Source organism: Pinus tabuliformis, chromosome Q, assembly GCF_031772625.1.
Source record: "Pinus tabuliformis cultivar Carrire ecotype Pingquan chromosome Q, CPIR1, whole genome shotgun sequence".
Lineage (NCBI taxonomy): Eukaryota > Viridiplantae > Streptophyta > Pinopsida > Pinales > Pinaceae > Pinus > Pinus tabuliformis.
The window spans coordinates 1,189,301,504-1,189,314,555 of record NC_142296.1 but is presented as its reverse complement, the minus strand read 5'-3'; the positions used below and the strand labels follow the sequence as shown (position 1 = coordinate 1,189,314,555).

General features: G+C 34.0%; 1 protein-coding gene across 1 annotated transcript; it reads right to left on the bottom strand.

Moving 5' to 3' along the window:
• Positions 1-7,344: 7,344 nt before the first annotated feature.
• Positions 7,345-10,362, bottom strand: LOC149223959 (endochitinase 4-like). Its single transcript, XM_089388047.1, has 3 exons — positions 10,359-10,362; positions 7,771-7,885; positions 7,345-7,664 (listed from the first exon to the last, which is right to left on the bottom strand). Exons 1-3 carry the CDS (start codon positions 10,360-10,362, stop codon positions 7,367-7,369), a joined length of 417 nt encoding a protein of 138 aa, XP_089244173.1. The 3' UTR covers positions 7,345-7,366.
• Positions 10,363-13,052: the final 2,690 nt, after the last annotated feature.

The window sequence follows — 13,052 nt, the reverse complement described above, 5'->3', positions numbered from 1 at the left end:
TCAAACAGGCCATGTGTTCCACTCCAGTATTAGCACTACTCAACTTCACCAAATCTTTTGTGATTGAATGTGATGCTTTAGGTACTAGTATTGGTGTTGTCTTAATCTAGGAAATTCGACCCTTGGATTTCACCAACCAACAACTGAGTGGGAAGCATTTGGGACAATCTACCTATGAGAAAGATATGATGGGAATCTTACATGTAGTAGATACCCGGCAGCCATACTTATTGGGGTGGTGTTTCCAAATCCGCACAGACCATCAAAGCCTCAAATATTTTTTAGAGCAATGTTTGTCCTTGCCACAACAAAATAAATGTGTGGCCAAAATGTTGGGATATGATTATGAGATAATTTACAAAAAAGAGCATGACAATGTAGTAGTGGATGCTTTATCACACCAATTTGAGGATGAAAGCACCCTGCTATCAATCTCTCTTCCCATACCATATTGGATTGAAGAAGTTTGCAAGGAATGGTTTTCACACCCCTCTCTCTCAAAACTCATTAATAACTTGAGAGCATATCCAAATTCCTCTATTGGCTACTCTTGGAAGAATGAGATTCCTGAATACAAGGATAGAGTAGTTATATTGCCAACATCCACCCTTAAAACGCACATTTTGGCAGATTTTCACTCATCTCCCACTACAGGCCATGCAGGCTTTTAGAAGACTTATGTTCGCACTCATTGTTCTTTCTTTTGGATAGGCATGAAAATTGACATTCTTATGTTGTAGCTTAAGGTGATGTGTATCAACGCTACAAAGGAGAAAGAGTCAAGTTACCATGCACCTTACAACCATTGCCAATCCTTGCCTCCATTTGGATGGATGTTTCTATGGATTTCATTATTGGTCTCCCGAAGTTAGGCAACAAATCAGTGATCATGGTGTTCGTGGACATAATTTCTAAATATGCTCATTTTTGCACTCTACCCCACCCATTTACCCCCACTTTGGTGGCTCAAGCTTTCATGGACTAGATCTTCAAACTGCATGGCATGCCCACTTCCATTGTGTCTGATCATGACCCGACTTTCACTAGTAACTTTTGGCAGAAATTTTAAAGCTACAAGGCACCCAACTCCAACTAAGTACTTCCTATCATCCCCAAACTGATGGTCAAACTGAAGCAGTCAAGAAATGTTTGGAGACATACCTAAGGTGCTTCACTTTAGAAAAGCAGCATCAATGGGTGTAGTGGCTACCTTTAGATGAATGGTGGTATAATACTAATTATCATAAAGCCTCCAAGATGACTCCATATGAAAAAATGTATGGCCAACTCCCACCTTCACCTATTTATTATATCCATGGATGGTCTAAGGTGAAATCCGTTGATCAACTCCTACAAAAACATGCAGCCATGCTAGCTCTTCTCGAAGATAATCTCCATCAAGCTCATGATTGAATGAAGCAACAGGCAGACCAACATCACTCAAAGCACACATATCAAGAAGGGGATCAGGTATTCCTACAGCTGCAACCATATAAGAAAACATAGCTCAAAGAAAAGCGCTGCCTGAAATTAGCTCCAAAATTATATAGACCTTATCAAATACTTCAATGTATTGGAGCAGTAGCCTACAAGCTAGCCTTGTCACTAACTTCAAAAATCCATCCAGTCTTCCATGTATCATGCCTCAAGAAAGTGGTGGGGAACAATTACAGAATTCAAACTAGTCTACCTGAATTGGATGAAGAAGGTTCACTCTAGCTCCAACCTGAACATGTCCTCGATACGCGAGAATGACATCTGCGTGACTGCACGATCAAGGAAGTCCTCATCAAGTGGAAAGGCACCTTTCCAGAAGATGCAACCTGGGAACCAACCACTATTCTTCAGCAGTTTTTGCAGCTTCAGCCTTGAGGACAAGGCTTTTGTTCATGGGGGAGGGCATGTTAGCGTCCAACCTTAACCCCTTTATTTAGTAATAGGGTCGAGTCATAGTTATAGTTAGAAAGAGTTAATAAATCTTATATTAATAATTGTAAGTGGTTGATCCACATTTAAGAAAGGGACCACTGTTAGTTGCAATGGGCCATAATTAATAAATAAAGTGGTTAACCCATGTTATGCAAATGACCACTGGTCATTAGGTTGTTGAAGGTCATTTCACTATAAATAGTCGTAGTTAGAAGGGAAAGATCATCGAGTCTTATTTTTTAATCCAGATCTGCTTTGCTGGATGTTTCCCCCTCGAAGAGGAAAGTGAACATTGATTTTTATCTCTGAATAATAAAATACTTTCTATATTTATCATTTTATTATGTGTTCTCGGTTGTATTTCTTCGCATATTTAGCATTCTGTAATTTCTTGCATGTCAAGAGCATAACATCCTAACATTGCGTGAAGTTGGTCAAGTACTTCGGGATTCACCCTTCTCCATCATGATTTTTCTAACTTTTTCCTTTAGTTCCAGCTTCATGTGGTCACTATTGTTTTGAAACAGTTTCGTGAATTCCTTCCACATTGCAAATGGATTTTCCTTACCATGGAGATTCGAGACAATATGATCTTGAACTCATTCTAGGATAATCATTCTCGCCTTTTCCACACACTTTCTCCATTCTTCTAGATCTTTAGCATCAAATGTTGGAGGCTTCAGGATATCATGATCTATGAATTCCTTCAACCCATTGTCTTCCAACACTGCCTCCATCTTGTCCTTCCGCGCTATGCAATTTGAGTTACCGTCAAGGGCACACTGAAGTCTCAAACCGTAGAATAACATCTTGTTGGCTCTGAAGTATGAAATTGCAAATTCGATTTCTCCTACACAAAAAACTTGTATTCTCCTCTTCTATAGTGATTTCAACTCCTATACCATGTAGAATTTTCTTGTACATTTAAAATACAGATTCTACTATGCTAAAACAATTTACTTGAATCTAATCTACTCTTGAGTGGAAACAAAAATTGGTCAATGAAATCAAGAAGAAGAAAAGGAATAATTTCAATCACATAACACAATAATTTTCTAGGGAAAGCCACAGCTCAGAAGCCCTGTTATAAGTATTGCATTAATGAGAATATCTAAGAAGAAAATGCAATGCATGTTCAAACCAAACAATCTATGCACAAGTACAATCTATCTCAATGCTTCACAAACTAGCTCAAGCCAATACTTAGCCAAATCTGCTTGCTTGTCAAGATCCTACTTCTTTGAACAATTTCTCAGGGAATTAGCCCATTTTAATTACGAAATTCCTCACTCATAATTGCGCAATCCATTCATAGGCATTCCTCTGATTGCATACACCATCATTTTAATTTGGATGATTTTACAATTGATAGTAAATTGTCCCTAAACAATAATCTCCACTGGGTCTTCCTTTGAACTGACATGCATGAGTAATTTTTGAGTGAATTATCAGTTATCTGATTGATCACTGCATGTGAATTAATCCAATTTAATTCACTTGACCTCTCACTAGTTCCTCCAACAGTTAGAACTAGTTTAACTGAATTTAACTCAGTTAAACTGAATTAAATAATTACAACTAAACAAGAACTCAGCCTCGGTCCCTAAAATTTAGGGATCACTCTACATGACTCTAGATAACCTTCCAAATCAAATTTATTGAGCCAACTGCGTCAAATTAACTTAGTTAAATGTTACAAGTTGCTATGAGAATAGAATTACAATTTAATTCCTAATTTAATTCAAGGAAAAATTAATTTAGGATTTTCTTGATGTTATTTTTAACATTTCTCACTACAATTTTCAACAAAAACCCCATGTCTTTGTTGGGTTTCTTTGTGGGGCCACCAACCAACATTAATGGTGGAGTGGTAAGCGACAATGTCCCTGAATTGGATAGTGTTGACGAACCTAGCTACATTTGTTGTTATTGCTCCTCTTGTTAACAAAAATGAGGATTACTAAAAGATGTTTGTGGGGAATTTGACCCTTGTATTTGTTGTTTCTCATGGAGTCTGGATACTTGATGAACATATTGAGGTGAAAAATGGGAATGTTGTACTGCTTGCTATATAGATATGGACTATGGGTACAAAGAAATTATTGTGCATTGAAATGAGTTTGGTTATGATATGGATGTATCTTTAATCAAACTAGTTGTCCAGACGTCATTAGGGAGATTGAATGTTGTGGTTGTAGTTAGTATTGTCATTGTGTAGATTTTCATGATGAGATTTGAGAGGCATGCGAAGCCGTAAAACAGATGGTGTCCTCTTGTTTCCCACTAGAGATGATGTGTTGATGGAGAGTTAGAACAATGTATTGTGCAATAACCTCTAGATCCATTTTGTTTTCTTTCATCCCTAAAACTTTTTCTTTCCCATTAAGCTTAGTTTAGAGATCACTCTTATATGGGATTCAGGTACAACACCAACAATAGAGTAGAAAAAGTTGACGAGGCTTGGAGCTAGCATTGTCACAAGTTGTAAGGGAATCTAAACTTATTAGGGTCAATTATTACAGAAGGAAATGAGTTCTGTCCACCAATCTTTTCAAAATCCAAATGATAGTATTATCATGATGAAATCAAGAAAGGTACTTGATATACAAAGCTAGTTATTCTCAAATAAAATTCATAACTTTGCATTTACTTTTAGTATAACATTAGCAATGTAATCAGGCTTGCATTTTTCAACATTGACTACCCAAGTAACACTGGGTCCAGACCCCAAACTCTAACTTGCATAAACTATTTACAATAGCTAGAGTTCAAACATAAATGGGCTTATTCGTGTATTTAATAATGAGACATTAAAACCGTATATACCCTCCTTGCTATAAATAAATATAAACGCTGAGGATTTCCATCATAAACGATGTTTCTTATTATCTTGTTGGGGCTTTATGCAGATGATAAGTTTGAGAGGTATACCATTTCTCTCCACCGAGTCTATCACATGTTTCAAAACATTTTTAACATTCTCAATTATCTATGTTTATGGTGGTACTACTAAATTAGCGTTCATAACCTGCAGATAGAAATACAAAAAGTTACTATTGTAGCTGCAATTCTAGAGAACAAACCAAAATATATTCAACTTTAGATCTAATGATACATTTTACTGCCCATTTCCCCTCCCAACTCTCTTCTCATTGATATCATGACCATATACAATGAAGAAATAAGTGGCTGACAATTTTATTAAGTTTCTCTATATTGGGATGACACAAGTTTCACTTCATTGTTTTCAAATTTGTCCTACCTTGTATGTAGACTTCTGCTCGTTAGTCAAATCCACATGATTTTAAATTATCATACACACCAATCAAGTTACAAACTATAAAATATTGAAAAGTGACCAATGAAACGAATATAATTTCATTTCAAGTAAATAAAATTCGAAATATGGTAGGTGCTACTCATCGACACCCAAGGGGTGCATGGGACATCATGCACTTACATCAACAAGTTTATTTTATTGCTCAGTTGCAAAGCTTTTTGTTCTTGATGATCTATGTTTTCTCAAAATGTCATCTACAATTCATTGGGATTTTTTAAGACTTCCTTTCTGAGAACCTGGAATAGAATTATCCTCCTTAGCAATATCATGTAAATCATAAATCATATTATCACATTAACCAGATCTATTGAGTAAAATGTATCCTTGATGTAAATCATAAATCATATTATCACCATAACAAAATCTAATAAGTAAAATGTATCCTCCATGTTACTGTGAAATCCCATAAATAACTAGGATTTGTGAATGGGTTACATAAAGCATCTAGGAATAGGGGAAAAGCTTACAAAACCTAGAATTGGACTCAAATTTCATTATAGACAAACATAAAAAAAATATGAGTTCATCCAAAACCCATAAATGTCTAAGTTTCTCAATCATCTCTTATAGCACCCTGATCTGGTTTTGTAGAGTTGTTTGTAGCACCACTTCTGCATTCTTTTCATCGACAATCTTCTTCCTCCCTTACATGAAAGAACATTACATAAATTGTCAACACACATTACAGAGAACACTAGACCCCAAGATACACAAACGAAAAGAGTAGTATTTGAAGCCAATGAAATCCAAAACTAGGGTTCAATCATCATTTATCAGCTCCACATGAAATGCAATTTCCAATCAAATTTCCAATAGAAATGGATAATTCTTCTTTGGGGAAAATTTATATCCATCAATTCAAATTCAAATTAGACTAGTGGGTTAGTTCACCATGATTAAGCCCAGAATTCAAATTAAGCCAATTCGTTAAGCTCGACTGTTGAAGGTGTAATCCCAAATGAAAAATTCAAGTTAGATTACTCTTTGATAATTATATTGCTGATCACTATGGTCCTCGATTGTCAAGGTAAAAGGGGATGAGATTCACCAAGCCATGTGTACAATCACATCATAGTTGTTTCAATGATGGACCTTATGAACCAGTGCAATATAACATCATAGCATGCATAATGCATAGTTGTTTCAAAGCCAAATATTACATATTTATAACCATTGTTACAAGTTTAATTTAGTATTCAATAATTTAAATTTATTTAATTATTAGATTTAGTTTAAGAAATTTATGAAAATTTTACTTTTACATATCATATCGTATCGTATCATATCATATATATAGATAAAATTAAAATCTCACTTAACATTATATTCTTTAAATCTAATAATTATATAATCTTATTCCAATAAAACAAAAACATAAAACCTCTCCTAATACTTAAACCGCACCCTAATATTATTACAAATTTTACACATCCATTTCGTACCAATGCAGAAATTAAATCTAAAAATTATCTAATCCTATCCCAATAAAACAAAAACATAAAACCTCTCCTAGAACTTAAACTGCAGCTGAATATTATTACAAATTTCACACATCCATTTCGTACCAATGGAGAAATTAATAGCATCCCAATAAAACAAAAACATAAAACCTCTCATAATAATTAAACTGCACCCATATATTGTTACAAAATTTACACATCCATTTCATATCAATGCAGAAATTAATAGCATTCAACAATTATTATTTTTATTCGGTGCAAGGCTACAATTAGCTAATGCAAACATTAGTTTCTACCCCACAAAAAGACCTAATCTGTCGCTGTGTCTACGCCAAATTTGTACTTTTAAGTGGCAGAATTTCATGGCATTGACCATGCGACATGAACCGAACTCTGCTCTGCTCCGTTAACACTAGCAATCATAATTATTAGCGTCTACCACTGTTATTGACCACGACAAAATATTATTGTGACTAAGTATTTTGAGGTATGGTTGATGTTTAATGTTGTGGTGGTCAGGATGAAAAACACTTATGAGATGCAAATCGATTCAAATATCAAAATTATCAAAATTTACTTATGAGATTACTGGTAAATCGATATCAAATACCAGAATTGAAGTGGTGAGTAAGTATTGTTAACATTGAAGGTTGTTTCCTGGGTTTACACCAAACTGGCTGCAGTAGTTAGTGTAATGGTTGATGCGGTCGTTAACTTTATCGGTGCCTTTACCTTTGCATTCTAGTGCTCCGTTGATTGCTTGAATGGTTGCCCCGAATCCCTGACCGGATGTAATAGCGGTGTGGCAATTACTGTTCACATTACAAAACCAGAGCGCACTTTTCCACGACGTTAGGCCATCCTGAGCCAGTATTCCAGGGTTATTCAGCAGGTTCACGCCCAGATATTTTCCAGCTCCACCATAATTTGCGTTTCTGCAAAAATTACACAAACAAATGTTCACCAAACATTCAAATTAGACATTAAACTAAAATATATTTTATCATTTCATGCTTATAAACTTATATACAATGTACATACCCTGTAAGTTGCAATGGGCCACGGCCGTAATATTGCTGTCCGGGTGCACAGGGATATTGCGTTTTGTTGGGATCACAGTAGACGCTCTTATCTATCTCCTCCACGTAGCACAGATCTGCCAATCGGTCAGACGCGATATTTGTCAATGTATACCAACAACCAATTCTAAATTCAAAACATTAATATATAGATTTAGAGGTAAAGTGAAAACCGTTGGAAAGACAGAGGATAGGCACAAATAATAAAGTGAAAACCGTTGGAAAGATCGAGGATAGGTACAAATAACATAAATAATTTACAGACAATTACATATTAGTTGTGGATTTTTTTTTATTACACGAAAATTTGATTGATTAAAATGAAGAGTATTTATATTTTTTTTTATTACACCAAATTTTGATAAATTACAATAAAATAGGTCTTAGATATTTATTTTTGACAAAAATATGATTTATTATAATAAACCAAGTTTTAGATTTTTTTTTGGATAAAAACTTGATTTATTATAATGAACAAGTTTTAAGTATTTATATTTTTTCAGACTAACTACTAGCCCAACACTTTCTTAATTCTACCTCTGGGTTGAATCTTCTTTATTTTTTGTTCTTTGCTAAGACCTTACGAGCTGACATTGACATAAATTCCCCTTTGTGGGCACAATGCACCGATCTCTCTGTTTTTCATTTCTTTTAGGGGAGTTTGAAATGGATCTCTTACATCATGATTAACATATACTGCATATTAATTAAAGAGTTCTAGAGATCATTCACTTCTGTATTTTGTATGAATATTCACTTTTATTTTTCATGTCACGGAAAGAGTCACAAATTAGATGCCTCTACATGTATGTTGTCCATAGAATTCTTTGTTGGGTTCTATTCGTGTGAAATGAAAGAAGCCTCATACTATTTAGAAATATCATTCTCATCGGCCACACAATAGGGAGACTTGGGGCTAGAGAAGCTCATGAGTTAACCAAGATTTTGTTGGAATTTTAGGAATAAATTAGTTTTCTATTGAAATTAAGCATATTTTCCTCTTTTTTCTTTCATCCAGTGAGTGTAGAAATGTATTGCTAATAGAGATTGTAGGCTTTTGTAATGAACAACCCAATAGAGTGGTAGAGATTGTAGGCTTTTGTAATCAACAACCAAATAGAGTGGTTGTAAAGGGTATGGTATGCTCCTAGTGGTTTTTATCTCAGCAATTATTTCTGAAAGTGATTTAAGAAACCTTCCCTAAAAGTTGCATTGCAAAGAGAAAATTATGCAGAAATAAGTTGCATGTCTTCATAACTTGTCTTTGATAATAATACTTCCAATGGTTGGTAATGTCAACAGAGGTGGCTCTCACGTTTATTATGTACAGTCACTTATATTCAATACACAATATGAACGTCCAAATGGAAATCAGAATATAAAAAACTAACAAAAGTAATTCCCTTATAAAGTAATTTACAAAATCAGGAGGCAGATGTAATACAATGGGCAAGGTGATGTCTTTATATAAACCATTGGTGGGATTGGAGGTGGAGGTGTGGTAATGTCAACACAGGTGGCTCTCACGTTTATTATGTCCAGTCACTTATATTCAATACACAATATGAACGTCCAAATGGCAATCAGGATATAAAAAACTAACAAAAGTAATTCCCTTAAAAAATAATTTACAAAATCAGGAGGCAGATGTAATACAATGGGCAAGGTGATGTCTTTATATAAACCATTGGTGGGATTGGAGGTGGAGGTGTTGAATAACTGACCAGGCCAATAATTGTTAAAATCAAACCATCAAAAACACTTGAACCTTTCTTCCATAGTTTTGATATATTGGTTAGTCAATCTTGCTAGACTAGAACAATTCCTTAAACTCGTCACTTGGTCTAATTCCTTAAATTCACTTTCGATTCCATCTTTTGGTTTCTTTCATTAATTTATTTCATTATTTAATGGAGAATTTATCAAAATCCCTACTCATTCTACCGTTTAAATTGTTTCAGTTTGACTTGATTATTTGAGTTTGAGTTCCATCTTTCATTAATTTATTATTTGAGATTGATGACAACTGCTAAGATTTACAATAATTATAGAAAGAGGGATAATATATTATTCTAATTTTAAAAGATAATTGGCAACATGTCCCATTGTGGTTTTGACTCGGTGAAATTTTCTCTTTCTTGTGTCAATAAATAGAGAGTGTTCAATAGTTTAAAGGATTGTTTTAATACTCACACATAAACATACAATCACAAATTCCTTTAGCTGAGATGCTAGGTATGACGGCTTACTATTTCACCAAAATTGCCTAGGCTTTAGTCCCCAAGAGCTCATGCTATTTGGTTGGGATAGGGCATAGTGAAACTAAACCACTCGTGTAGATCTTACCAAGACATTGACCTCATTAAGGAACTAACGATAGAATTGTTACATTTTGATGTATATTCTATATTGAGAAATAACAATGTGATTTTCTCGAGCATTGGAATTGGGATTAAGGCTTTGTGGAAGATTTTGGTTCCACAAACCATGATATTTGGTGGGTACCTAATAATTTTATTGTTTAGGCCTATTTTTTTTATTTTAACTTACCCATTTCTCAAATTACAATGCCCTTTTATGTAAAGCAATATGAAATGGTGTTTGGAATCAACTTAAACCAATCAACCATTTCAACAATAATCTAGTTTGGAAGTCATAAGTTACTAACGAGTGACCTCGAAGTTTACTATTCATAATTTTTATCTATATTGGATCACAAGGTGTTCTACAAAATGCATCGCATTGTAGGACCATAGACTACTATTATAAATGTACATCATTGTATGACCACATACTATTCTATAGATGTGTTGCATTATACCTATCAAGATCTCTATTAAAGATTGGTCAAATTGATATGTTGTTTCAAGTATGTCTTTCTGTAGTTGTTTCTATGTTTTCTAGACTTTTAACATTTGAATCATTCTTTCAAATCCTACAATGTTATACAATTTTATTTTATTCTTCTATTAATGAAGAGACAAGACATTGTACCCTAGTATTCCTTGTCACAAATACACATAGTTTGAGAATTTATGAGCTATAAAATGGCATGCCACATTTACACATATGTCATAAGTATGTTGGAGTTGGAACAATTGATTCCTTATAAAATGGCTACATATTTTGGATTCAAATTGTTGTGGGCGACCATGTTTGGTTAACTTACCATTTATTTTGGTCACCTGTTTTTTGACATTAGAGGGTCAAACTGCTATACACTACCATATTTATAACATGATAACCTTTGAATGCAAAGCCAACACTAAGGGGTATCTATTTTATCAAATACAACATGGACTAACATATGGTCTCATCCTCCAATTGGAAACGTGTTCTTCCTTGGGATTGACCCAAGATCTATTGGTAAATTTAAATTCTCATTTAAGGTGTAGTATAAGCACACTTGAGTCCCTATCAATTTAGTATGCTAGCATAGTCAACTTATTCTAGCAACAGGTATGTGAGGCCCCGACTCTTGTGGCTTTTCACTCTTAGTGGATAACCTCTGTATGATTGTTGGTTGTGTCAACATTTTACCTTAAGTGAATATATGACCCGATTATCATATATTTTGAAGTCAATTTCCTATTAGTATCTTTTCACCTTACATTCATTAGAATGTCATATCAAATCATTTTATTGTTTATAGGATGATGTGATTAGTTCCCATTTTTGTGGTTGAATTGGAATTGACCTTCTCTTTACTAAACAAGCACAACATTTCCTTAATCATTAGAAACTTATTTCGTTGATTATGCTACCACATGTTAAGCTCCAAAAACTCTCTCACAAGTATCTTAAATAAATATTGAACTGCTTTGTGGGATGTTATATTTTTATCAATGTTCAAAACATAAATATGAAGCATATGCATAATTGAAGAAACTAAGACACATTGTATTGGATGTTATTGTTACATGCAGTGGAATGATGCATCCAATTTGAGAATTGAGAGGATAGATAGTATAGGATTCTGTTGTGGGGACATGGGGATACCCACCCGCTAAATTAGGACCCTATGCGAAATTCCCCATGTAGCATGTTTAAAGTCGTGAACATTTGAAATTTAGTTTGCTTTTCAAATTGGTTTCAAGTAATTTACCTCTAAGTCAAAAACTTTAACTAAGGCAAGGAGAATTTGGTTACTCTTATGATTTGCATAAGGATACGTCGTAAGGTTTAACGCTGATTGAAATAAATAACATCTTAGCTCATTTAAGTTGACATTTTTATGTTGGAAATATTGTTTGACTGACAATGCATATATGTTGCAATTGATCCCTTTGAGTTATAGTGGGTAGTCATAATATATACCTTACCTATTGAACTTTATCTCTACATATTATGCTATAGCTTGATGCAATATATTGATAAGCTCAAGATTTTACTGTAGAAATAAAACCTCCTAGTGACCGCATTCAATGTTAGAAGGATTTAGAAAAACAACTTATTTTGACATATATGTCAATAAGCAAGCATTGCACATCAAGCAATATGCATACAATAGGTGTTGGCACATTAGATTACATGGAAAACCAAACATGTACACTAGGATTTGCTTTCACACTCCTACTTTGTAACTACATTGGATATACTTTTTTAGTTCCATTGACCTAATATTGTGGTCATGTTTTCGACCTTAATAAACTTGTATTATCTATCCAAATATTTTCCAAAGTCATTTGTCATTTTGTTGTTTCATGTTCAAGAAACAAAAGAAGGATTCCATTAATATTTTGAAAAATTTGACAAGAGTATGAAAGGAAGTGAAAGTGTGCTAGAAGAACATACCATAAGGGATTAAATTCAAAGGAGGCTTAACTGGCCTTAAATACAAATGAAAGAAACACATGGAATGCTAATGAGAAGATTTAGAAATTTTCAATTACAGAAATACTTTAGTAGTGCTCATGTGATTGTTTTTCAAGAGAGAATCTAATAGAATTTAGACTAATTTGTTTACTCAATTATCTGAATCTCCAAAGCACCGTTCATATCATATATCATTTACCTCTTGCATTCATCATGCCCTAGGTCCAAGGCTTGTCTCAACCATGTTTCCCATTTTCTTTGTGCTCCTTGTATAGTTCATTATGCATGAAAATAGAATGCAATAGTGAGACTTCTCAATAGGTCACTCACCCTAGTACCAATCTAGAAGAAACTGCAAAGTTTTGATGGGATCTTCTAATTAATACTAGTATAATTACACCTAGCTATTGTATTAGATATTTTTACTCT

Bases quoted from the DNA above. Each gene is read 5' to 3' on its own strand.
- LOC149223959 (XM_089388047.1), bottom strand. The intron at 7,665-7,770 runs GTATGTACATTG...TAATTTTTGCAG, and splicing joins GGCCCATTGCAACTTACAGG to AAACGCAAATTATGGTGGAG.